General features: G+C 49.5%; 1 protein-coding gene across 1 annotated transcript in view; it reads right to left on the bottom strand.

Moving 5' to 3' along the window:
- The window catches only part of Dennd3 (DENN domain containing 3), a 58,794-nt gene that overhangs the window by 19,923 nt on the left and 14,041 nt on the right, over positions 1–24,830 (bottom strand). Inside the window, exons 5-13 of the mRNA XM_032916514.1 lie at positions 23,823–23,934; positions 19,776–19,895; positions 19,222–19,440; positions 15,267–15,388; positions 11,634–11,789; positions 9,796–9,892; positions 8,075–8,178; positions 7,236–7,435; positions 4,916–5,437 (exon numbers count right to left, since the gene is read on the bottom strand). Of these exons, the coding sequence (XP_032772405.1) occupies positions 4,916–5,437; positions 7,236–7,435; positions 8,075–8,178; positions 9,796–9,892; positions 11,634–11,789; positions 15,267–15,388; positions 19,222–19,440; positions 19,776–19,895; positions 23,823–23,934 (1,652 nt within the window). The remainder of the gene's footprint in view (positions 1–4,915; positions 5,438–7,235; positions 7,436–8,074; positions 8,179–9,795; positions 9,893–11,633; positions 11,790–15,266; positions 15,389–19,221; positions 19,441–19,775; positions 19,896–23,822; positions 23,935–24,830) is intronic.

Here is a 24,830-nt window from a genome sequence, read left to right as displayed (position 1 = left end):
GATTCATTCCGTGTCTTTTCCTGAGCCTTTTTAGGAAAGTCCTTCTGCGTTTAGGGAAGTAACTTCATCTGTCCCTCTTTGGACATCTTCCTTATGCCCTAGAGATCACAATAAACACTAAACAAGGCCATTCCTCCCGCAATCTTCTTGGGGTATCTGCCCCTAAACATATTTAAACAGTGTAATTGGAACAGGGCAAACTCAGAAACAGTTGACAAACCAGCAGGAGAATCAGTTACAGATTCAAGGCCTCTTTTTACGCTATGCTTAGAGCTCCCTGAAAATGTAGTTTAAAGATAGGGGTTACACAGGGCACACCCCTGAAGGAACAGAACTCTGCAGATAGATTAACTTTTCCTACTTTATAGGATAGGTGATGGAATGAGATAGTAAAAGGAACTAGGTATTAGTACTTGCTGGTCATAAAATGATTGCTTCAGATATTTTCTGTTTGCATGGAGTGCTTTAAAACTGCAAACACTGCCAGCCTAAAAGCAAACTGCCATATATAAATGTATTTGCTTTGTTGGAGACATCCCTTAGGTTCTTTGAAGTTATAGGTCTGATAATAAAAATGAAATCTGGGGTTGGGGATTTAGCTCAGTGGTAGAGCGCTTGCCTAGCAAGTGCAAGGCCCTGGGTTCGGTCCCCAGCTCCGAAAAAAAGAAAAAGAAAAAAAAAAAAAAATAAAAATAAAAATGAAATCTGTTCTATTTGTACTTTTTAATTGTGACCGAACATGTAACCCCAGATGTGTAATGAAAAATCAGAAGCACATGTCCAGAGACAAAGTGATAAAATCTGTACTTCTTAGATAACCCGTAGTCTGTCTCTGTTCTGTGAAACTGGCTGGGGCTGGCCCTTAGCAGTCTTGAAGCTCTCTGCTGAGCTATGCCCCAGGCCTCACGTGTCCACTTGTATCTCACAAGTTCATTCTAAGATGGTGGGGTGGCCCAGGGTGTGGCACTATTAGGATGCATGGCCTTGTTGGAGTGGGTGTGGCCTTGTTGGAGTGGATGTGGCCTTGTTGGAGTGGGTGTGGCCTTTTTGGAGGAAATGTGTCACTGTGGGTGTGGGCTTTAAGACCTCATCCTAGCTTCCTGGAAGCTAGTATTCTACCTGCCTTCAGATGAAGATGCAGAACCCTCAGCTCCTCCTGCACCATGCCTGCCTGGATGCTGCCATGCTCCACACCTTGATGATACTGGACTGAACCTCTGAACCCATAAGCCAGCCCCAATTAAATGCTGTCCTTATAAGAGTCGCCCTGGTCCTGGCGTCTCTCCACAGCAGTAAAATCTTAACTAAGACAGAGGGGAACACTCAGCTTTGCCAAATTTTTACTTTCAGCACGGCCAATCCACTTAACTAAAACACACACTCTCTCGCAGCAGTGACAGTGGGGTCCTGCCCCTTCGCAGGGCACTTCCTCATAATTGAAGGCCACTGACAGCTCGTTGGCTAGGTCCACTGCTACAGAACAGGTGCCCAGCTGCAACTCCTTCCCAGGCCCTCAGGGGTGATGTCAAATGCCACCACATGCAGAGGAGGAAGAAAGGCACTAAGAGGCAGGCTCTCTTCCTAGACCAGGGCCATGAGCCGTTGAGTAATTAGGTGACCAGGCCATACCAGGGCTGCGGATAAGATAGAGGTGCCACCAGGCATGCTCAGCCTGGTGACAGAAGAGAACAACCTGATGGGTCTGAGTTTTAGGCCACTGCACACAGGACCAGTGGAGGACATGGGACCCTTAGGGTATTCACATCCTTATAAGGTCACACACCTTATAAGGAAGAGGAAAAGTGTGCCCATAGGCCCCTCAGGGTCTTTCTGTGAATGCCTTGTCTCCCTTCACACATTAGCACACCCATAGCTGTCCACACCCCTTGACTCCCAAGCAGCCCAGGCTATCCCACAGAGGCCTGAGAAGTATGTGTTTTACCTGGCTAGTGACAGGTAGCCCATCATCTCTGTCTTCCCCCAAACAGTTATTCCTCCGGACATGCGGACATCAAGCCTCTTCTGTAAGTGACATGGAGTTAACAGGACCGCACAGCCCCTCCTTTCAGGGTTGGGTGCCCAACACCATGGAAGTTCAAGTTTACAGCTTGGGCAATGATGACAAGAGAAACAGCACATGCTCAATAGAAAGCACATTCACTCTCCAGATATTTCCATCTGCAGTTGGTGAACGTGGCGGGCAGACTAACTGGACTTGAGTGACCAGCAGAGTCTGGTGAATGCAAAACTCAAGCACCAGCATGGGATCAGATGGATGAGGCCACCAGCCGGACAGTGCTGGCTCACATAAGGCAGGCGGACCACTGGGACAGTGAGACACACAGCCAGGCAGTGGGCGGCACAGTCAGGGTGCTGACACCCAGCTCAACCAAGCTCCTGGCTCTAAGCTGAGGAACCAGCCTACACGGACCCTAGGGAACAGATGTCAGGGTCCATCATGTCAGTGTCCAGAAAGGCACTGTCACAGGACACCTCACAGTCACAAGATGATAGAGAGGCTGTGCTTCCTCCCCATGGCCGGAAGACAGAACAGATGCATATGTCGGTGCAGGTAGCATGGTTCCGTGAGAAATAAATTAGGATCGCAAACTTGCACAGACAGCGGGACACTGTCCGTGAGTGCACAACATTGCTGCCTGCTGTTGGGGGACATCTTGTCGTCAGAGGTTTTAAGCAGAACAGAAAGCAGAGCCTGGGTTGGGAACAGTGCTTCACCAGGGACACAGAGCAAAGCCAAAGAAACAAGGGTCCTGTGGTAAAGAGAAAGCCATCTTTATGAGGTGGGTTGCCCCGGCACCAGGCACACTGCCTCTGTGCTCCTGAGCATGCGTGAATGCTTCACTGAGCCACAGCTCTGGAGTCAGCGGGCAAACACCGATTGGATGCATCTGCAGAGGCAGCTAGCCTCACATAGAACTCAGCCGTGCTGCATCCTGCAACCTCGCCTGGGTCTGAACGTGTGTGCACTGTGCTGTGCGTACCATCAAACCATATAACGCCAGCAAAGGCTGCCCAAGACACTGACTGGGATTGAAGTGACTGGGTGTTAGAAGTAATAGTGTCTTTACCACACGGAGGTTTCTGCTCTTGCTGACACATACTGGTTTAATTACAGGGATAAAGGAGACTTCTCATATCTTCTTACTGTCACTACTCAACATGTAAACAGCAAGTTAGCTCATCTTGGCACTGCACCATCTCAGACTACTTTACCTTGAAATTGTTTTTTAAGCGTGAGTCGTTGACTTACACTAAAGCTGCCGATTTAAAGAAGATCATTAAGTGAATTCTGGCTTGGGATTAAGATGGGATTTCAAATCATTTCTGGAACTAACCTACACAAACATCTACCGTTTTTAATAAGTACTAATGCAAAGTGGGATTCTAAGCATTGATGATTACGAAATCAAAATAGCAACTTTGAGAAACACCGAAGATGGGCTATGCCCAGAGTCACATACTCAGCCAAGATTTTACAAGATTCTTTTTTTTTTTTTTTTTTCGGGGCTGGGGATCGAACCCAGGACCTTGCGCTTCCTAGGCAAGCGCTCTACCACTGAGCCAAATCCCCAACCCCGGTAAGATTCTTTTTTCTTTTAAGACAGGATCTCACTCCGTTAGCCCAGGATGATTTAAAACTCACTACGTAGTCTAGGCTGGCCTTGAACTCACAGTTCCTCCTACCTCAGTTTTCCAGGCAGACATGAGCCACAATGCCCATCTTCAAGATTTGATTTTGGCCAGGTATGGTAGTGCACGCCTTTAACCCCAGGACTTGAGAGGCAGAGGCAGGCTGATCCCTGTGAGTTTGAGGCCAGCCTGGTGTGTTCCAGGACAACCAAGTTATACAGGAAGACTCTGTCTCAAAAAAAGAGGGGGAGGAGGACCTGGAGAGATGGCTCAGTGGTTAAGAGCACTGGCTGCTCTTTCAGAGGTCCCAGGTTCAATTCCCAGCAACCACATGGTGGCTCACAACTTCCTGTAACTCCAGTTGCAGGGGATCCTTCACCCTCACATAGGCATACATTTAAGGCAGAACACCAATGCACATAAATTAAGAATAAGTAAATTAAAGTATATAACTTTCTATGTAAAAATAAATAAGTATATTCATCTCATTATGTGGGAAGTTTGCTTTCATTTTTAAAAACAATAGATTTTTTTCTATTTTCTTGTTTTACGCATGAATGTTCTGCTGCATGTACACAGGCATGCCAGGAGAGGGCAGCAGATCCCTCTATAGATGGTAACCAGCTACCATCTAGATGCTGGGGATTGAACCCAGGACCTCTGGAAGAGCAGCCAGTGCTCTTAACTGCTGAGCTGCTGCTCCAGCCCCCTAAAGTATAGACTTTTAAGACAGCGTCACACGGTCCAGGCGGTTCTCAAACTTGTTATGTAAGCAAGAATAACTCTGACCCTCTGCTCTTCCCATCCCCCCCCCACTCGTGCTGGGACTAATTGTGAGCCACCTTGCCTGGTGTATTATGGGTGCTGGAGTTGGACCCAGGGCTTCATGCATACTGGACAGGCACTCTGCCAGCTGAGCTACACCCAGCCCTGCTTCTCTCTTTGATCGGTGTCAATATCACATTATATACAACACAATTGAAAACACACTTCTTTGTGATTCGTTCAGCGTTTGCCTTGCACTTAATCGCACTTTCTCTGATTTACCTGGGTCTCGTGGGAGCCTCTCAGGTAAAGGTGGTTATGGGTATAAATTTAAGCAGCCCTGGCTCAGGAAACAGTGACAAGGAAAACAAAAGCCCGTCCATGTTCAGTGAGGACACGGCTCGCTTTCATACTGTGAATCTTTAGGAGGTTGGATTGTAGCTACAGACCTGCAGACCCAGAGGACATGGGTACCCAGGGTGCTGTGGGGCCCTCTTACCCACGGTCAGGGCGTCGAACAGACGGTGGATGATGGTGGTGTCCTTCACGATCCCCGACTCCTGGACCCGCTTCACAAAGTCATTGAGTTGCATGTGCTTCTTGGGCAGTTCGAAGTTCTTCACGGCGTCGTCTGCCTTGGGGGCCTCTCCTTGCTTATCAAAGACCTCAGTGATGAGTCGCCTGAGCTCAGGCGTCCGCTCAGCCTGGGCCCGCTCCGAGGCCGACATGGAGTCCACCATCCCCTTGACAAGATCAGCTGGGAAGATCCTTATGTCGGTCTTATACAGGCTCTGGAAATCCAAGAGGGCATTCAGCAGCTGCCCCTGCATCAAGTGGATGAGACCACGAAGGTAGAAGTACCTGGCCAGGAGCAGAGAGTCACCAGGGCCCAACAGGGCCATGGCCTTGCTCAGGAGAGTGACGAGGTCTGTGAAGTATGCCTGAACGCACTGGCTCACCAGCGGGAAGTGGATCTCGGGGATCTTGAATGTATATGTTGACTTAGGGGTCACTTTGAGTACTAAAAAAACAAAATCAAACAAGGTAAAAATGCATGTAATTAGCATGGCAGAGAGAGGCACCCATGACACCACTGTTGAGGACAGTGTTGTGTGCTTTGGACAAGAACCTATGTGCCCCTTCCAGGGTATTCCCCATGGAGATTAAAAAAAAAAAAAAAAAAAAAAGAGCCTATTTTGTTCCCAGAGTGGCAATAACTAATTTCCATGGAACAATTATGGGCTTTTCTTTTTAAAGATTTATTCATTTATTATATATGAGTACACTGTCGCTGTCTTCAGACACACCAGAAGAGGGCATCAGTTCTCATTACAGTTGGTTGTGAGCCACCATGTGGTTGCTGGGAATTGAACTCAGGACTTTTGGAAGAGCACCAGTGCTCTTACCACTGAGCCATCTCTTCAGCCCAGCAATTATGTTTTTAAAACTATGAATACTAAGTAAAAATACTAAGACTGGGCCCTCGAAGACTAAGCTGATAGCCAAAGCCAAGATCTGCCTGCCAAGTAGGGCTCAGCCTTTGTCACCTTACCACGCTCTGTGCAGTGGTAGCCCAGGACTCCCACTGCAATGATCCGAAAGGTAAGGACTGGAGACCAGAGCTTCTAAGTGCCATGGGCATTCTGAAGCATGATCTGAAGTCCCCTGGGGTCTAAACATTGAGCAGGAGTTGAAGTCCCTGTCCTCCCAGGAGCTTCCTTGGAACAAGGGACCAGAGGCAGCCCATGCCAGAGGTGGTACTTTGGCTAGGGAGGCTGGAGGAAGGTGGAGCCTGCAATGGTCAGGGAGCTCCGGATGAACACAGAAAAGGCAGGCAGGTCGTGTCCCAGAACGAGTGTGCACATGCCTGCCGAGCCTAGAAAAGGAACTGGTCTGCTTGGGGTCAGATACCTAGGAAGTGGCTCACACCTCCTGCTCTGACAGCAGCAGCAAGGGCCTGGCATCCAACAGTGTCTCCGACCCAGTAAGGTCTCAGCGGGGCTACAGTATACGTCTATGATGTCACACAAAACAGGATGAGCCTTGGGAAGATTACATGGCTTGTAAATGTCTAACAGCCCCCTTTAGGAAGGGTCTGGTACCCAACCAGGGGCATCCCATCACACATCTGTAACTAAGACGTGTACTATATGCATCACAAACACGCACGCATGCGCACATACACAGAAGTGGTAGGGCATGGACATAAAATATTTTTTGGATTTTCCCCCCTGCTTTTATGAAGGCAGGATCTCAGTCTCACAATGACCACATTCACACAGGGTAGCAGGAAACCAGGCTGGCCCCAAACTCACAGCCACCACCAATCCTACCCCAGACCCCTGAGCTGCTAAGATTACAGACATTCACCTGTTGGTATTCTGTCTAAGCTCCACCCCCTCGGTCACCTGGGAATAGCCATGTATGCTCCACCCCACAGTTGCCTAGCAACAGCCAGCTGTGCCTGACTATAACAGGGATGCTTGCCCCCTCCTCTCCCTCTTTTTGCTCTTTGTTCTTCTCTGCTGTTCCCCTCTGTCCCTTCTCTCCCCACCCCACCCCCCTTTTCCCCTTCGTGCCCATGGCTGGCCGCCTTACCTCTCTTCTACTCTTCTTCGCTCATTAAACCTCTCCACGTGGACCATGTTGGCTTGGTGTGTTCTGTCTGGGCATGGGCCAAGATTTAAACCCTAACATCACCACCATGCCAGGCCAAGACGGTTTACATTTTTAAACACACGCACTCACTCGGAACCAGGCTCGGATCTCTAAACTGCGGCCATGTTGGGAGAGTAAATGCAGGAGGGAAGCCCCCTCACCTGGACTGCTGCTTTTGCAGCTCGAGGTATCCATTATCCGAAGCGATGAGTTTCTGGGTGGCAGCTCGGGCAGGGAGATGTCCTGCAGGTTGGGCATGCTGACCACCATGCGCCTGTGTGCGATGTTCAGGGGTGAGGCCTTCCTAGACGCCATCTTCTCCACAGTAGGTCTCCTTGGACTTATAAGCATCCTGTCTATCCTAAGGAAAAGCAAGAGTTCACTTCATGGGCACGAGGATGAAAGCCCGATACTCCACTACCTATCGTATCCAGAGTAATGAGCGGGGTGGGAGCCAGACACAGGGGTAAGAACCTGTCGCTAAGTCCAGCCTCAAGCAGCTCAAGGGTAAAGGACAAAGGTTCTCAGCCCACAGTCCCAAAGATGAACAGGGCACTGCTGTGGGTGATGCACACACAAAATCAGGAAAGCACAGGGGAAAAAATTAGGCCCTGTGACTGGGGAACATGGGAAGGAAGTGGAGATGGACAGAGACCAGGGTGTGGTACAGGATACCAGGCCAGGCACACAAAGCCTGCCCCCATGAAACAGGGACACACAGAGCATGCACCTTTGAAGGCTCACGCTGAATTGTTCAATAGCCTGCTGAATTGATCATTTGTATGTCCAAATGAAACGGACAGAGTTGGAGGCATGGCTTAGCGGTTAAGAGCTCTGTCTGCTCATCCAGAGGTCCTGAGTTCAATTCCAAGCAGCCACATGGTGGCTCACAACCATCTGTAATGGGATCCGATGCCCTCTTTTGGTGTGTCTGAAGGCAGTGACAGTAGACTCCTATACATAAGATAAATAAATAAATCTTTAAAGAAAATAAGAGCACCTGTCCTCCTCAGACTGAGTGTCAAGGTCCATCCGAGCAAAGGCGTCCATCCTGCCGTTGAGCCGGGCCTTCAGGAAGGAATGGAACATGTAGGTGTCCAAAACCTGCATGTGAGAAAGGCTGTCATACTGTGCTCGTGGTCCTCCAGCCCCCACCCAAAGCCAACCGCAGCCCCACTGAGACACGACCTCCCCTGCACAGGTTCCTCTGGGCAGGAGTCTATGCAAACGGAAAACTTCACAACTGGGGCTTTTTGTAAACTTGTTTTTATTACTTTTAGTAATGTGTCTGTGAATCTATGCAGGTGCCCGCAGAGGCCAGAGGGGTCAGATTCTCCCATAGCTGAGATCATGGTGTGAGTCGCTCGAGGTGGGTGCTGGAAACTGAGCTAGAAGAGCGGAATACAGTCTCCACGCAGGGCCGTCTCTAGGCTTGCGATTGGTTTATGTACTCAGAGATCCCTGACCTGCGCCTGGAAAACCACGAAGGTTAAAAAGCCCAGGCCGCTTGCCCACTAGGACAGCCGTGCTGGTAGTACCTGTGCCCCTCAGCCCCGGGACCTGTGCACACGCCACAGCGCTCAGTCTGGCTCTGCCGGCTCTCACAGGCTCAGGCTCAGGAACTAGACAGCCCCGGGATCCTGACTCTACAGGGGACGCCCCAGCACGGCAGTTGTTTCCACCTAGGTGTGTACGTGAGCCTTAGCAAGAAACCTCTCTGGGCTACAGGCTCCTCCCAGGAAAAGCAGGAAGAGGAGGTAAAAGGAGCCCAGATCCACATGATGGGGGGGGGGGCGCGGTGGCGGCAGAAACAGCCAAGGCAGGAACTCGAAGGCAAACACTGTAGGAAGATGCAAAAGAGAAACAGGCCACAGAGAGGTTGAAGGGAACTCTGAACAGCTGGAGGACCCAGAGCTGCTCTGCATAGCCCTGTTCCAGATGGTGGGTCCACAAACTGGCCTGGAGTACTATAAGGAAGCAGAGGACACCAGGAGGGTCACAGGGCAGAAAAGGAGAGGGGAGGCATACACGAGCCGTGGGGGAGTCACACCAGTACCTGTTACCCAGTAGATGGGTTAACCTGTACCCTGGAGGTGGGCAGCTCTTCCCACCTCAAAGATGTCACAACAGACCCACGGGGGTCCACAGGGCTGCTTGCCAGATCAAATAGTCATTAAGAGTTGGGCAGAGGGGTTGGGGATTTAGCTCAGTGGAAGAGCGCTTGTCTATCGAGCGCAAGGCCCTGGGTTTGATCCCCAGCTCCGAAAAAGAGAAAAAAGAAAAAAAAAAAAAGAGTTGGGCAGAAACAGTGGGCTCCCCCACAAACCTAGGCTAAGGTCAGTCTCTGAGACAAAGAAAGGACCAGCACTCTCAGACCATCATGGCAGTGGCAAGGAACTCTCCCAGGGCCAAGCTCTCCTCACAGACAGAGCAAAGGCTGCCTAGGCTGAAGACTGTGACAGGGAGAGGGGATTGATGCCCTGACTGAGGGCGTGGTCACCCAGATACGCAACATACACCAGTCTATCAAACCACACGCTTAATACCATGTCTCTTACTTAATGTACAATACTACAAAGCTAATTTAGAAATGAGGTGGCCAAAAAAAGTTTCTGAAAAGGCCAATACAATAAGACATGACTAGATCAGGAAAAGCCTTTGAGAAACATTTCCACAGGGAGGAGTAAGTGGATGGAGCCTCCCCAGCCCCACCCCTCTCACCTGCTTATAAAATTGCTGGTCCCCTGCTGCTCTCGTCTTGAGAAACTCCTCGCTGTTGAAGACGCGGTGCTCATAATTCAAGTGATTCTTCACTTCCCTAGTGAAGAGAAGGTAGGCCATGTGCTCAACCACACGTCCAAAGGCACGCTGTCTAGCAGCGGAATGGCACTGAGAAACACCCTCCCGAGCTTACTGCATCCCACAATGACAGCAGCTGGAGGGACTGTGTGGTCCTCAGCACTTCTCTAACTAGGAGGAAGCTGGGAGAGAGGACCTTGGACGTCAGCTCTTTGTACCAATGAAGACTCAACGATTGGCTATTGCACGACAAAAGCCACTAGGCTCAGCGGTCAGTTTGGAGGGAGAGGGCATAAAAATGCTGCCCACACCATAGCCACAAATCTACCCAGCCAAGCTTCTCTACTCCATAACCTGCCTCATAAGCTCGTGGGCCTTCGGTTTACAATGTCCCCAAGCTACAGTGACATGCTGTAAATAGTTGAAGGCTGCAGGGTTTGGCCAGGTGTCTTCCTTCTACTGTGAGTGAAGACACATTCATCTAGAGACACAGAGCCTGACAGCCTGGAATCTTATTTTCTTACTGTTGTTTTGGGCAGGGTGAAGAGTCTCACGTAGCTCAAGATGGCCTCAAACTTGGGGGATGGCCAGATCTTCCAAGCTCTGCCTCCTTCCCCAAATACTGGGATCACAGGCTTGACCATGACACTTGGTATAAACCGTTTTGTTGTTGTTTTGCTTAAAAAAAAAAAGTAAAGACATCTGACCACTTCAGTTATAAAAAAAAATCTGTCTCCTGTGGCTGGAGAGATGACTCAGCAGTTAAGAACATAAGAGGCCTTCCAGATGTCATGAGTTCAATTCCCAGCAACCACACGGTGGCTCACAACCATCTGTAATTGGATCCCGGCGCCGCCTTCTGGTGTGTCAGCAAACGTGTGCTCATACATAAAATAAATAAATAAATGCCTTTTTAAACAAAAATTGTCTCCCAAGAATAAAAAAGAAACCTACCCAAGACCACGCTCTGAGAAAAGAAACAATGCAATCTGTCTCTGACACACCGCCTCATTTTCTTCCTAATAAATTTGCTTTCTGTAAGTGAAGGCATCAAAAAAGCAAGGCTGTTTTGGTTTGGAAACAGAGTCCTGGGGGAGCCACCGCTCTGCGCCAAACCCCCACCCCACCCACCGGAGTGGACACCCCTTCAGAGCAGAACAGAGCCTGCTCCAGAGCCTCCTTTTCTGTGGAGGCAGGGAGCAAGCAGCAAGAAGAGAACAGGATGCTGCAGAATTAAGAGTTGGAAGAAAGAAAAGGCCCCAAGCTGTAACACAACCTCTTAAGTGAGGTGTGTTGAGGCTGGGATTAACAACTCAGTTCCTGTACTGTGTCACATTCAATCATCACACAAACTTGACCACTCCATGGATGCCCTGGGCCTTAGGTCACACAGGCATAGACCACGAAGTGGGTGATCAAAGAGCTTCCCAGCAGCAAAGCCGGAACACTCATCTGTCCTGAGCCCCTTGGAGGCCGCACTGTCTGGTTTCTGAGTCCTGTGGCTATGCCCCAGGTATCTCCCCATGACTTCTGGAACACACCCTCCCTGGACTGACCCTGAGCCTTCAGCCAGAGCACACAGGCACCACCTGCCAGGAAGCCCCTTGGAAACGGCCATTTGAGTGTCCAGTGATAGGACAGACAGATGGTCAAGGCTGGCAGGGTGCTGGGCAGGGTCAGAGGAGACCCCGCTGGTCTGGTCATGAAGGGTTGGGGAATGAACTCCGTAGCCACTCCTAGATCTGGGATCTTTGAGATACCTGAAGATGCCGACGAGCAGCTGCAGAGTGATATGCTGGATCTTGCAGTTGAGAGCCTGCTGCCAAGCTCGGCGGCGGGCTCGGCCCTCATTCAAGTCTGTGCTGGCGCTCAGGTGGGCAAGGTGCAAATCTGGGTGCAGCTGGAGACTCTGGACTCTGGGAAAAAGCAGAGCTGGTGTGAGGTGGGCAGAGGCCAGGTAGACAGTTCAAGATGCTCTGATGCCCATCATCGATGAGGGAAGGCATTAAGAGCTCAGACCCCAGCAGGCCTCCCTCTAGGACACAAGAAATTTCCTGTGTCAGAGCCACCAGGAGGGTCAACCATGGCTCCCAACAGCTACCCAGCAGCATCCATTGCCCAGTAGGCTCAGAAGCCGCTCTGTGTCCTGTGTGCCACCATTCTTGGCCTAGCATGGAGGGATCACTGGCTCATCTGCAGACCCTCAAGCATAGAGGAACTCACCCAGAGCCACCACCAAGCCTAGGGCCTGGCTTTCCCATCACCACGCAAGCCTATGTTTTGAGAAAAGCTTGGTGATGTAGCCCTGGGCTCAATCTTCTGCATTTCAAGGATATAAGATTTGCCCAAGAGGAGGCTCTGGGTATCAGCAAACAAGCCTGCCATTTTAAACAAGCTGGAGCAACACATGTTCCACAAATGTTCTTTTTGCACCTACTGTGGGCCAGGCACAGTCCTGAGTATGGACCAGGCAAAGGCCATAGTAGGGGGAAATGGAAAACAGAGAAGTCACCACAGAGCATGGTGATAAACGACAGGACAGCAGAGACCCCATGTGGTAAGGCTATGACCATGAGAAGGGAGACTATCAGAGAAGAGTGCTCTGTGAGAGAGTCTGACACTGCTCTGTGAGAAGCAAGGTACACAGCCCCTAGGGGTAAGAGAGAAGAGAGGCTCTTGGGTGCTCACAGCCCTGCCAGTACAGTGAGCTTACAGCGCCCAGCATAGTTCAAAACACATGGACCATAAGGAGCAGGTGTGGGTTGGGATGGCTGCCCTGGGTGGGTGTCCCCGACCCACTGACCTGACCAGTGAGGCCTCACAGGTCCTTGCCTGCCTGACAGGGTTATGGCAACTGCACACTAACACCAAACTGACATTCACCAGGCAGAACACAGAGCAGGGTACAGGAGGGACCGAACATTGGTGACTCCCTGCCTAAAACACAGGGTGCTGCCTGATGTGTGGTGGTCTTCTGTTTGGGCCCAGTTGGGAGGAAGAAGCAACTCCCTGCAGAACCCAGTCCTTCTCTCCCACACACGCACTGGGCCAGCACTACCGAGAAAGGGGTCCTTATCCTGACCTGCAGTGAAGAAAGCTTCATCTCATCAGAAGAAAAGGAAGAGCACTGTGGCCCAGGACCTCTAGGAGAATCTGGGAGAAAAGACCATTGCCCTGTGTCCCTCTGGCCAAACGTGTGTATAGGTGTGCTCTGTCTTCTCGGACAGTTAAGGAGGCCCCACGATGGCCTGGATCAGACTTAGAAGCATATTGACCTGTCAGGATTATAAATCAGTGCTCCTGGACTGAACCCCTGCAAGATGCTCCATCCACAGGCTCATGGAGGGAGTGGGTGCCATGGCAGGGACCCAACCCCACACCCCTCTATTGGATTCTGAAAAGCAAGCATGCCAACAATGCTAGGTTCTTCTGCCAAAGCAAACAGCCAGGTCACCATGGAATGACTCTGCCATGCTTAGCAAGAGGAATGTAAGAATCCACTCAGGAGCCTAATCCAAACCCCCAGGTGGCTGCAGGGCATAGCCATAACTGTAGCTCTCACTGTCACGAAGGGCAAACTCCCCATGGACTCTTTTATTATTATTATTATTATTATTATTATTATTATTATTATTATATTTTTTTTTGAGACAGAGTTACTCTGTGTAGCCTTGACTAAGACCAGGCTGGCCTTAAACTCAGAGATCCACCTGCATCTGCCTCCCGAGTGCTGGGATTAAAGTAGTGCACCACTGCTGTCTGACAAACATTGTTATTTACTGATTTATTTTTATTTTATGTGCACTGCTGTTCTGCCTGCATGTATGACTGTGTGAGGGTGTCAGATCCTCTGAAACAGTTACAGAAAGTTGTGAGCTGCCATGTGGCTCCTGGGGGATTAAGCCTGGGTTCGCTGGAAGAGCAGACACATTTGGGGAGCTTGCGGACACATCTCTCCAGCCTGACTTTGGAGTCTTTCAAACGTCTAATGATGGGGGCTGGAGAGATGGCTGAATAGTTAAGAGGGCTTGCTGCTCTTCCAGAGGGTTGTTTCCATCTCCAGCATCTACACGGTGGCTTACGACAGTCTGTGACTGTGGTTTCAGGGATCCAGTGCCCTCTTCTGTCACCCTCGAGCACAAGGCCCACACGTGATACATAGACATTCACACAGGCGAGGCTCTCATATACCTAACATAAACTTTTTTAAAAAAGCGTAAAAACCTTCTCAGGGTGGAAGAAATGGGAAAAAAACAAAACAATGACGACAACAAGCCCAAATGCTGGACTTCTATGTGCAGGCTGAGTGTCCCTTACCCAAAACACTTTATTTAGCAGAGCGTGGCTTCAGTGCTAGCAGCTGGCTTAGCATGTGCTAAGGCTCTGAGTTCTAGCTCCACCACACCCCAAAAAACTCAGCTTTGAGAGCAGAGGTGTTTCAGGTGTGGAAGTCTGAATACCTGCATGTACTCATACATATATTCATATACTATATACCTATGTATATGTATATGTATATGTATATGTATATGTATATGTATATGTATATGTATATGTATATGTATATGTATAGCACAGGCTGGCCTCGAACTCAGCAACCTGACAACCTCTGCCTCCCTCCTGAGTGCTGGGATTAAAGGTGTGCGCCACCACCACCTGGCTCATAAACCTGTGGTTTTTTTTTTTTTTTTTTTTGTTGTTCTTTTTTTTCGGAGCTGGGGACCGAACCCAGGGCCTTGCGCTTCCTAGGCAAGCGCTCTACCACTGAGCTAAATCCCCAGCCCCTAAACCTGTGTTTTTAATGTGACTGCTCACATGAGATTGGGTGAAGCTTTTCCCCTTCTGGTGCAGAGTCAGCATTCAAAATGTTACAGATTTTGAATTTTTAGATTAAGGATACTTTACCAATAATTAGCGACATCATCCATAAAGAGGGAATATCCACGAGGCTAGCATGAGAGCTCAGGAAAGCCCAGCACACATGGCTCAAACACAATGCACTGACTTCTCAGCCCAGGGTCCCAGGGTCCCCAACAGAAGGACCAAAGGGCATATCAGTACCTCAGACTCAGAGGTACAGAGAGGAAGACCAGGAGTCTGAGGCCAGCTTTGGCTACATAGTGAGACCCTGCCTAAAAAGCAAACAAGGGCTGGGCTGTAGGTCAGCAGTAGAACATTTAACACCACACACACACACACACACACACACACACACACACACACACACACACACACACACACAGTAAGACCTTGTCTTAAAAAAAAAAGCCAAAAGAATAAAAATTCAAACAAAAATCCTAACTATGTAAAATCTACATCCCAATGAGAAAGTAGGGAAGTGGCAAACACAGACTTGGAGCCCAGGCATGCTCAAACACACCGTTTCACATTACCTCTGAATGAAGGCCTGTGCCAGCAGAAGAGGGACGTCAGGGATGTCTACATCCTCATCAGAAGACTTGGAGCAGGTGACACTCCCGCGGTCAATGTCAATCAGGACCAGGCCATCAGCTTCCTGGAGGGCAGAGGCCAACGTAAGACTCCAACCCTGCGAATGTGCTTCAGCCCCTGCAGTGCTAGGGTTAAGTTACCCTGCTCGGTGCCTCCTCCAAAGAACAGTGCAGGGTGTGTCCACAACGTTTAATTTACTACAGTCTCTAACCTCCACACCTACCCATCTCCGAGCCTGCCCGAGTTCCCAAACAAAATGTCTGCCCCCAACTCGAGGCTAATTCACTGTCTCTTCCTCCCCTTGACCTGTGGCATCTTCCATTCTACTTTGGGTCCCTATGATTTTGACCACTCTAAGGAGCCTGAGGAATTTTTTTCTCATCTGTATTAACTTGGGTATTTCTTATTTACATTTCGATTGTTATTCCCTTTCCTAGTTATTCCCTTTCCCGGTTTCCGGGCCAACATCCCACTAATCCTTCCCCCTCCCCTTCTCAATGGTGTTCCCCTCCCCATCCTTCCCCCATTACCGCCCTCCTTCCAACAATCCTGTTCACTGGGGGTCCAGCCTTGGCAGGACCAAGGGCTTCCCCTTCCACTGGTGCTCTTACTAGGCTATTCATTGCTACCTATGCGGTTGGAGCCCAGGGTCAGTCCATGTATAGTCTTTGGGTAGTGAGCCTGAGTAATTTGGGCTCGAAGTGTGCCTTGTCTTTCAGCTGTCCTGGAGGATCGTCTGGATTGTACCAGGGCTCAGAATCCCTTTCCTTTTGAAAACTGAGCAGTTCACCTGTATATGGACCACAGCCCTTCTCTGAGTTTAGATGCCAAACAGGTTGTCAAGTTCCCATCACCCCTGGGACAAATACTGCACATAGTACTTCATGGCGCCTTGAAGGAGCATTCCAGAACTCCCCAAGTATACTATTCACACTCACTGTCCAGTGTGTCACTCAGCTGTCCAGCCAGCTCTGCCTCTCAGGACCCAGAACACAAGGCTAAGAGACCTCAATATAGGGGTGGAATTTCTGAAAATATGCACACTGGGGGACTTACAATGTCTTATCTGTGACAGCAAGTGCTAGGCATGAATGCATAGGTTCAGACCCCAAGACTCTCAAGTCTGCTGGAAGAGACAAGGACACTCAGAAGATACCACTCCTGCTCTGGCCCTGATCCCCACCCTTGGGTGGCATGTGCAACACATGCAAACACAGCTTGTTCTGGGCCAAAGTCTGACTGGGCCAGCATGGGTCTTCAGGCTAAACACACAGTGCTATCCTCTAGGCTAACACCAGGTGTATGCAGGACGTGGCCTAACTGGACCACTCCCAGGCCTCCTAGCTCTTTTCTGCTAACCCCATCCATGAGAAGCGTTAACATGAAACAACTCCAAAATGCTGCTCTTGGGATCTTTCAGAACAACTAAATCATGAAGCTAGTTTCCTGCAAGATTCCTGACCGGAATTGCTAAGTAAATATGTCTGGGGGGCGGGGAGCTTCCTGCCTGAAAAGCCCAGACAAGATGGCTTTTTATGAGTGACATAAAAAAGAGACACAATTTTAAACATCAGAGGACTGCCCATTTTTTCTGGTCCACAAGGCACATGAGGCAAGGTTCTCTGTTTCCAACCCCCCTGGGGAGGTCTCAACAGCCTCTTCCTAAGTTATTTTCCACAGTGACTCACTGGTTTTGGCAAGAATACAGAAGCCTGCCCACCCGTCCACCCACAGTGGAGAAATGGGGCAGTCTGGGAGGCAGGATTTCCTCTAAGTTTCTAGGAAATGGTGTGGATGACAAAGAATCTGAAAGAGGCTGAGAGCAGAGCCAGGAGGGCCAGGAACACTGGGTGTCCAGCATGGCCCCTTCTCTGCTTTTGTCTATACATAAAGTGCTCAGAACACAAAGTCAAATGCAGGACATGGTGAGTATGTCAGGGGAGTCATAGGTTCAAAGCCAACCTGGGCTTCAACAGTGAGTTCTGACCCAGCCTGAGCTACATATGGAGTCCTTCTCTCTCTCTCTCTCTCTCTCTCTCTCTCTCTCTCTCTCTCTCTCTCTCTCTCTCTCTCTCGTTCTCGCTCTCTCTCTCTCCAAACACACACACACACACACACACACACACACACACACACTTTAAAATAACAAATCTTTCTAAAAAAAACCATCTATAATCCCAGCACTTGTACGGAGAGATGGGCGAGGGAGACAGAATTACACAGAAGCTCACTGTGCATCGAGCCTGGTGTTCACAGCATAGAGGCAGAACCAAGAAAGACCACGCCCCAAACTGGAAAGTGAGAACTGACTTCCAGACACTGTCCTCTGACCTCTACATACATGACATGACATGTATCCCACTGTCCCCTCAGACATACATAAACAAACACAAATAAAGTTATTAAAAAAAAGAAACAAAATGAAGTCAATTCAGTGCCATTCTCCCTGTCCTATGGAATGTGCACATAAAAAGATGCCATGGGTAACTAGAAATAAATGAACACTGGCCAGCACTGAGCCGCCAGGTTCCCACCCCCAAGAGTCCCAGGATCAGAAACAGTAACAGGCGCTGGCATGAGATGGGACTGTACGCTGTGTCCTCGAGTCCATCGGCTGCCTTGGGAGAGGCTGGCAATGCCTCAGAAGGTCCTCAGCAGCACTGCCACTACAGCTGAAAGGGAATGACCCCCTCACCTGTCAACCACCCTCAAGCTGACCGTTGGGCCCATCTACCCTGGATCCGTGACAGATCACAATTTAAACACATTCCAGAGCCAGCACTGGGGAGGCCAAGGCAGGAGAATACAGAGAGAGCTTGAGTGCCCTGGGCTGCAATAGTGTGACACTGTCACAAACAAATAAACACTATGTCAAATTAGCAGCACAGTGACCCTCCGTTCAACACCTACAGTATGCCAGGTGCTACTCCATGTCTCCTTCGATCCTCACTGCAGCAACAAGGTTGACAAATTTGCTGTCCTTTGATGGCTAAGAGAGGAAGAAGTTCCCTATTTCGATAAGTGAGAGCCACATAGGGTATACACCATGTCAACTGTTACCAAAGCACATGGGATACATTTAAAACAGCAAAGCAGGGCTGGAGAGATGGCTCAGTGGTTAAGAGCTCTGGCTGCTCTTCCAGAGGTCCTGAGTTCAATTCCCAGGCATACATGCAGATAGAGCACTTATATACATTAAATAAATAAATAAATCTTTAAAAAAAATGAGGTTGGGGATTTAGCTCAGTGGTAGTGTGCTTGCCTGGCTCTTAAACAAACAGACAAAACTCAGCAAAGCAGAAAACAAGCTGTGGTGACAAGAGTGGCCATCTACAAGCCAGCTGTGTGCCAAGGTTGGATCCCTGTCCCCAGTATGTTGCTGCCTCCATTTACAGATAAGAAAAGAGGGACTGATTCATCCAGGTTACAGAGCTGATTAGCAGCAGAGGCTAGAGGTAACATCACTCCATGGCCGGAATGCCTGCCCCCCACTCAAATCCTACTGCAAGCCCCAGGCACTGCTCTGAATGATAAGTGGGCTGGGAAGTAACACAAGGCTCTGGGCCTTGAATTGTGGGGTTCTGATTTCAAACACATCCCAAGGCAGAGAGAGAAAGGAAAGAGTAAATAAGACTCACAGTGTGTGCGCATTCACAATGGCCCAGGGGCAGAAGACACTGTCCCCTCTGTGTTGTCTATGTATGTATACATGTGAGTGGTGTGGTGCCCAGAGCATGGGACAGACAGACAGAACTCCTGAACTACAAGCACTGTCTTCTTTGCTTTTCACTACACAGAGACACACAGTGCTTTCAAATGCAGCTTCCCGCCGGCTGCCGCACAATGAGGTCACATGGCTTTATTCTCCCCAGTCACCCCAAAGGTTCCCTCCCTAACCTTTCTGACTTCTTCAAAGTGGTCGAGATGACAGCCCATGAGGAAAGACGTGGGAGCCATGACGAAGTCCAGCATCTGACCCGACAGGATGGGCACGAAGGTGTGCTGCCACTGCAGGGGGTGGACGTAGGCCACGAAGCACTCAGCCATGAGAGTCAGCAGGGCCCAGTCTGAGGAGAAGAACACCATGCGCTGTTCCGTCAAGATACAGGTCAGGATCTAGGGGAGCAAGAGCACTGTTTGCTTCCGGTTGCTTCCAGCCGCTTTGAGCAGGGCATGGGCAGCCCCTCCCCGAGACTAGAGGCTGCTCTTAGCCTCATCCTGCGCTCTATTCACGGAACCAAGGACAAAGCCGTTTACAGTCCCGCGTGCAGCCTTATGTGTCGGGTCTAAGTGTGGGGTGCGGGTACTTCTGAGTACACAGGTTCCTGCACTTCCTTTTTGGCAGTCCTGGGGTTCACACCCAGAGGTTGAGGCAGGTGCTCCACCCCCGCCCCCACTATAAAACCCAGTTCAATCCTGTCTAGCAGCCAGTGCTCCTGGCGCCCACATACCTGCAACACTTTCTCAGGCCGGAAGCACAGCAGGGGCAGGTGAAGGTCCAAGTCGATGATGGGGCTCTCTGGGTCCGCTCGAGAAGGAAACACGACCTGCAGCGGCTTCATGTTAAATATCTGTGAGGACCAAGAGCTAACTCAAGAGAGTGTCTGCAACAGGGATCAACATACTTCCACACTCATGGTTTGGGCACAGAAGACGCCAGCATCAGAAACTGTCGTGAGGGTTAGGGAATGGCTCAGTCGGTAGAGCACCTGCCGTGCAAACATGAAGCGCTGAGTTAGATCCTCAGCACCCACACGAAAACCCAACTGTGATGTTACATGGTCATAGCCCCAGCGGAAGGCTGGACACAGTGGCTCATGATCCCAGCCCTCAGGAGGAAGAGCCTGGCAGACCTCTGTGAGTTTCAGGGCAGCCTAAGCTACATAGTGAAATGCTATCTAAAAAGGAGGAGGAGGAGGAGGAAGAGGATGGGGAGGGGGAAGGGAAGAAGGAAGAGGGGGAGGGGAGGAGGAGGGAAAAAAGAGAAAGAGGGGGAGGAGGAGGAAGAGGAAGAGGGGGAGGAAGAGGAGGAGGGGAGAAGGAAGAAGAGGGGGAGGAGGAAGAGGGGGAGGAGGAAGAGGAGGGGGAGGGAGAGGGGGAGGGGGAGAGGAGAAAGAGGAGGAAGAGGAGGAAAAGGGAAGGGGGAAGAAGAAGAGGAGGAGGAGGAGAAGGAGGAGGAGGAGAAAAGGGAAGGGAAAAAGAGGAGGAGGAGGGGAGGGGGAAGAAGGAAGAGGGGGAGGGGAGGAGGGAAAAAAGGGAAAGAGGGGGAGGAGAAGGAAGAGGAAGAGGGGGAGGAAAAAGAGGAGGAGGAGAAGGAGGAGGAGGAGGAGAGGGAGAAGGGGGGGGAGGGGGAGGAGGAGGAGGAGGAGGAGGAGACGGAGAAGAAGAAGAAGAAGAAGAAGGAGAAGGAGAAGAAGAAGGAGAAGAAGAAGAAGAAGAAGAAGAAGAAGAAGAAGAAGAAGAAGAAGAAGAAGAAGAAGAAGAAGAAGAAGAAGAAGAAGAAGAAGAAGAAGAAGAAGAAGCAGCAGCAGCAGCAGCTGGAAAGATAGTCCAGTGGCTAAGAGCATTTGTTGTCCTTACAGAGGCCCTGGGTTTGGTTCTGAGAACCCATGTGGTGCGTTCTGCTAACTTCCTTCAGCACCAGGCACACAAACAGTGCACCTAAATATATGTGGGCAAAGCATTCTACACATTAAAAAAAATCTAAAAAAGAAAAAAGAAAATCACCACCACCATCACCTCAGTCACCATCCCAGTGAGATGGCAAAGACAGTAGGATCCCTGGCGCTTGTTTGCCAACCAGTATGGCTTAATTAGAAACCCCACATCTTAAAAAAAAAAAAAGATGGTGAGCCCCTAAGAAATTACGCCCGTGGCTGCCCTCTGACCTTTACAGACATGAGTTCATGCATGCATGCATATACACCTGAGCACACTTGAACATACATGCTCACTGCATAGAAGGGAAAGCACCAATGCAGGACAGCCTAGGACAGGACAAACTAGAGGACAGTCATGTAGAAAGGCAGGTCCCAGTGACTTATTCTGGGACCTGAATCCAAGTCTAGCACAAGCCAGCCAAGTGCGCTGTATAGTTCTCATCCTCAGACCCTAAATGACGTCTGTCTGATCTTTTAGATAGGGTCTCATGTAGACCAGGCTAACCCTGAGCTTACAATCTTGCAGAGAATGACCTTGAACTCCTTATTGTCCTACATCTAACTTCCTCAGCCTATTAACTAGTTTGCATGCTGTTCACTGAAGGACAAAGTTCAGTCTTTACCCCATCCTTTGTTCTAGCTGCATGAATTCTAAACTGAGCATGCTGGGAGAAATCTTGAGTGTCATGTGTTTATATTAGTTACTGAAAGCACATATCCTAAGTATTTCTCACTGAACAACCACAGTTCTTTTCAAACTTTTAACTCAAAACACTTTAAGGAAGATCTATTACTCTGATTATTTTGAAATAACACTTCAACTTCAACTCCACATTCACGGCAGGCCTAAGCGTGCTAAGAGACCCAAAGTGCTCATGGAAGAAATCAAGAATTTTTGGTCTTTGCAGCAAGACATGGATGTGCGGCTACACGTCCACCCATGGTAGTGCATGCCTTCCCCTACCCAGAGAGAATAGAAAGATCCGGGCGCAGGCAAAGCAGACATCAGAACCAAGAGGGGGATCAGATCAGATGGGGAGCAGAACTATTGACACAAAGTCAAAGTTGGGGGGACACACTCCTCAGACTTCGTCATACAAGTTCCTGTGTCAAATGTATCTCCCAATGAAAAAGTGGAAAACAAGAAAACAATAGCCTCTTGGTGGTAACAGTGCCACCTCATGCTTCCTAACACGCAGGGGCTCTGAGATTGTGAAGGCCAGGGTGTCTCCAGAAACGGCACCCATTTCAAATGAGGCAGGTGGGCTAGGAGGGGCTCATGGTTGAACACTGGCCTAGCACGTCCCTGTCTCTGAATACACAGCACCACCAGGCAAAGGAATACAGTAGCTGAGCTTGTGGCTTAGGCCTAGAATCCCAGCTATTTGAAAACTGAGGCAGTGGGGTAATAGTCCAAGGCCAACCTGGGCTACATAGTGAGTTCCTGGCTAGATTGGGCAACTTAGGAAGTCCTGTTTCAAAGTCAAAAGAGGCCTGGAGGGGTATACTCAATGGCAGAATGCTCCTCACGCACTGTAAGGCCATGTATGCACCCAGCAGAACAGCTATATAATAGAAGGGAGATGGAGAACATGCAGAGAAGAGCTAAACTGCAGCCCCTTCTGAGGGGTGCAGAGGAGCCACAGAACACAGAGAAGAGCCCTGTGGCCACACCCATGGGATTGATTCACATATGTGAAGCTTTGATCAGCCCTTGAAAGGCAGAGGTGATGGATCTATGAGTTCAAGGCCAGCCTGGTCTGAGTTTCAGCCAGCCATGGCTATAATGAGACCTGGTCTCAAACAAACAAACAAACAAACAAACAAACAAATAAAAAATCAAAAACAAAAAAAGAGGACTCACATAGTCTGTGTGTCTAGAGCAGACAGGAAGCAATGAGCAGTACCTACTCGCATAGCTCCGCGGTCTCACCCACCACTCAAAACAGGGTGTGCAGTGGTAGGTGCCGGCTGCCCCATCTCCGACCTGACCTCATCCCTCGCTGGTGGGTCGGTTTGGGCAAACAAGGGCTAAGCTGGTAGCATGTGCCTTTAATTCCAACAGTCTGGAGGCAGAGGCAGGTAAATCTGAGTTTGAGGCTAGCCTAGTCTACAGAGTGAGTTCCTGGACAGCCAGGGAAACAGTTCTGAAACCCTATCTCAAAACAAAACAAAAAAGAATTGAGGGCTGGATGATCAAAGAGAACTATGGGTGGGCCTCTGATCATTAAGGCCCAGACTTAGTTCCGGTCTAGCCTCTGCTTCCTGACCCTCCAAGATGAGAGAAGCTGCTGCCACACCTTCTTACTGCCAAGAACAGCACTGTGCCTTCCCAGCTCCCAGGGGGATGGGACAGTCTCTGGAGTTGTCCCTCTGAGAACGTTTCTGAGCTAGTAACATTTCCTGGCTGGAGCCCAGGTGGGGAATACCCTTCTGCTGTTAACCAACGCAGTAAGGTAAGCCTGGTACCCAACATCCAAGACACACAGATGAAGAGACGGCTCCAAACTTAGGTAAACTAACAGGACGTCCTGAGACTGAACGTTGGGTGACGTAGTTTCTAAAGAGCAAGAAATGGGATCTCACGAGTTAATACTAAACAGACCCATCACACATGACCAGCTCTGCCAGTCATGCCACTCAGCAAAGCCCAAGTCCAAATATCTAACTTGTCCCTGCAGAGGTGAGCAAGTGAAGCCATTCGGGGAGGGCTCCAGGGGATCAGCATCTGGAGAGCAGGCTAAACATGGCTGAAACTTGGAACAGTTTAAAACATTTAGATTCTACTGCCTTCAACACACTGCAGAAAAACCCAGCCCATTTCCAGGTCTCATTTACCAAGTGGAGCGGCCCAGGCGGGGGACTAGGTATTAAGGACAGTCGTGCAGCAAAATCCTTTATGTGATTGTCAACTTCAAAGTCTTTACAGAGCTTCAGATGAGTCAGTAAACTGAAATTTAAACAAAAACAAAAACCATAATGTCACAAAGTACAATGGCACTCCGATCGCCACCCTTTGTTTATCTGGCTGCCGATCACACAGGGGTTTGTGGGAAAAAAAATAGCTAGACCGTGTGTGTATAACAGAGTGCACGTTACGCTTCAGTGAGAGACAAGACGTTTTGAAGTTTCTGAGGAAGGTTCCAAAGTGCATCCACACTTCTAAAGTAAAACTTGAAAATGTCTGGGTGGCCAGGTATGGCATACATGACACATCAGTGAGGAGGTGAAGAGGGATCAGCACTCAGGCTGAGGTAGGAGGGTCTAGCCTAGGCTACATAGAGATCCTGTCAAAAACAATCAAAAAAAAAAACAACACACACACACACACACACACACACACACACACACACAAAAACAGACAAATAAAAACAAGCATTGAGTCAATTGAGAAATAACCAATAAAATTGGTAAGTGGCAGCCTTGGAGCAGAGGTTGTCCCAGGGGAGCTAATTGAAGGGCAGAAGATCTTGGAGGTAGTCACAGGGGATACAAATGGGGAACCTACACAGACACTCCATTGCACCTCAAGAAAATTGATCTTCATGACTGCATGCAAAAGTGCAGTTAGGACCCCAAGGGAGTGGGTCAGTGACAGTTTGGCCCTAAGGAGGGAGCTCTGACCAGGTGAGAAAGTGACCTGCCTACGGAACTGTAAAAAGCCTAGAGATCTGTAAGGCAAAGGACACTGTGGTTAGGACAAAACGGCAACCAACAGATTGGGAAAAGATCTTTACCAATCCTACAACAGATAGAAGCCTTATATCCAAAATATACAAAGAACTCAAAAAGTTAGACCGAGGGAGACAAATAACCCTATTAAAAAATGGGGTTCAGAGCTAAACA

This window comes from Rattus rattus, chromosome 1 (genome assembly GCF_011064425.1).
Source record: "Rattus rattus isolate New Zealand chromosome 1, Rrattus_CSIRO_v1, whole genome shotgun sequence".
In the NCBI taxonomy this organism is placed as follows: domain Eukaryota; kingdom Metazoa; phylum Chordata; class Mammalia; order Rodentia; family Muridae; genus Rattus; species Rattus rattus.
This window is presented reverse-complemented; position numbering and strand designations above follow the sequence as displayed.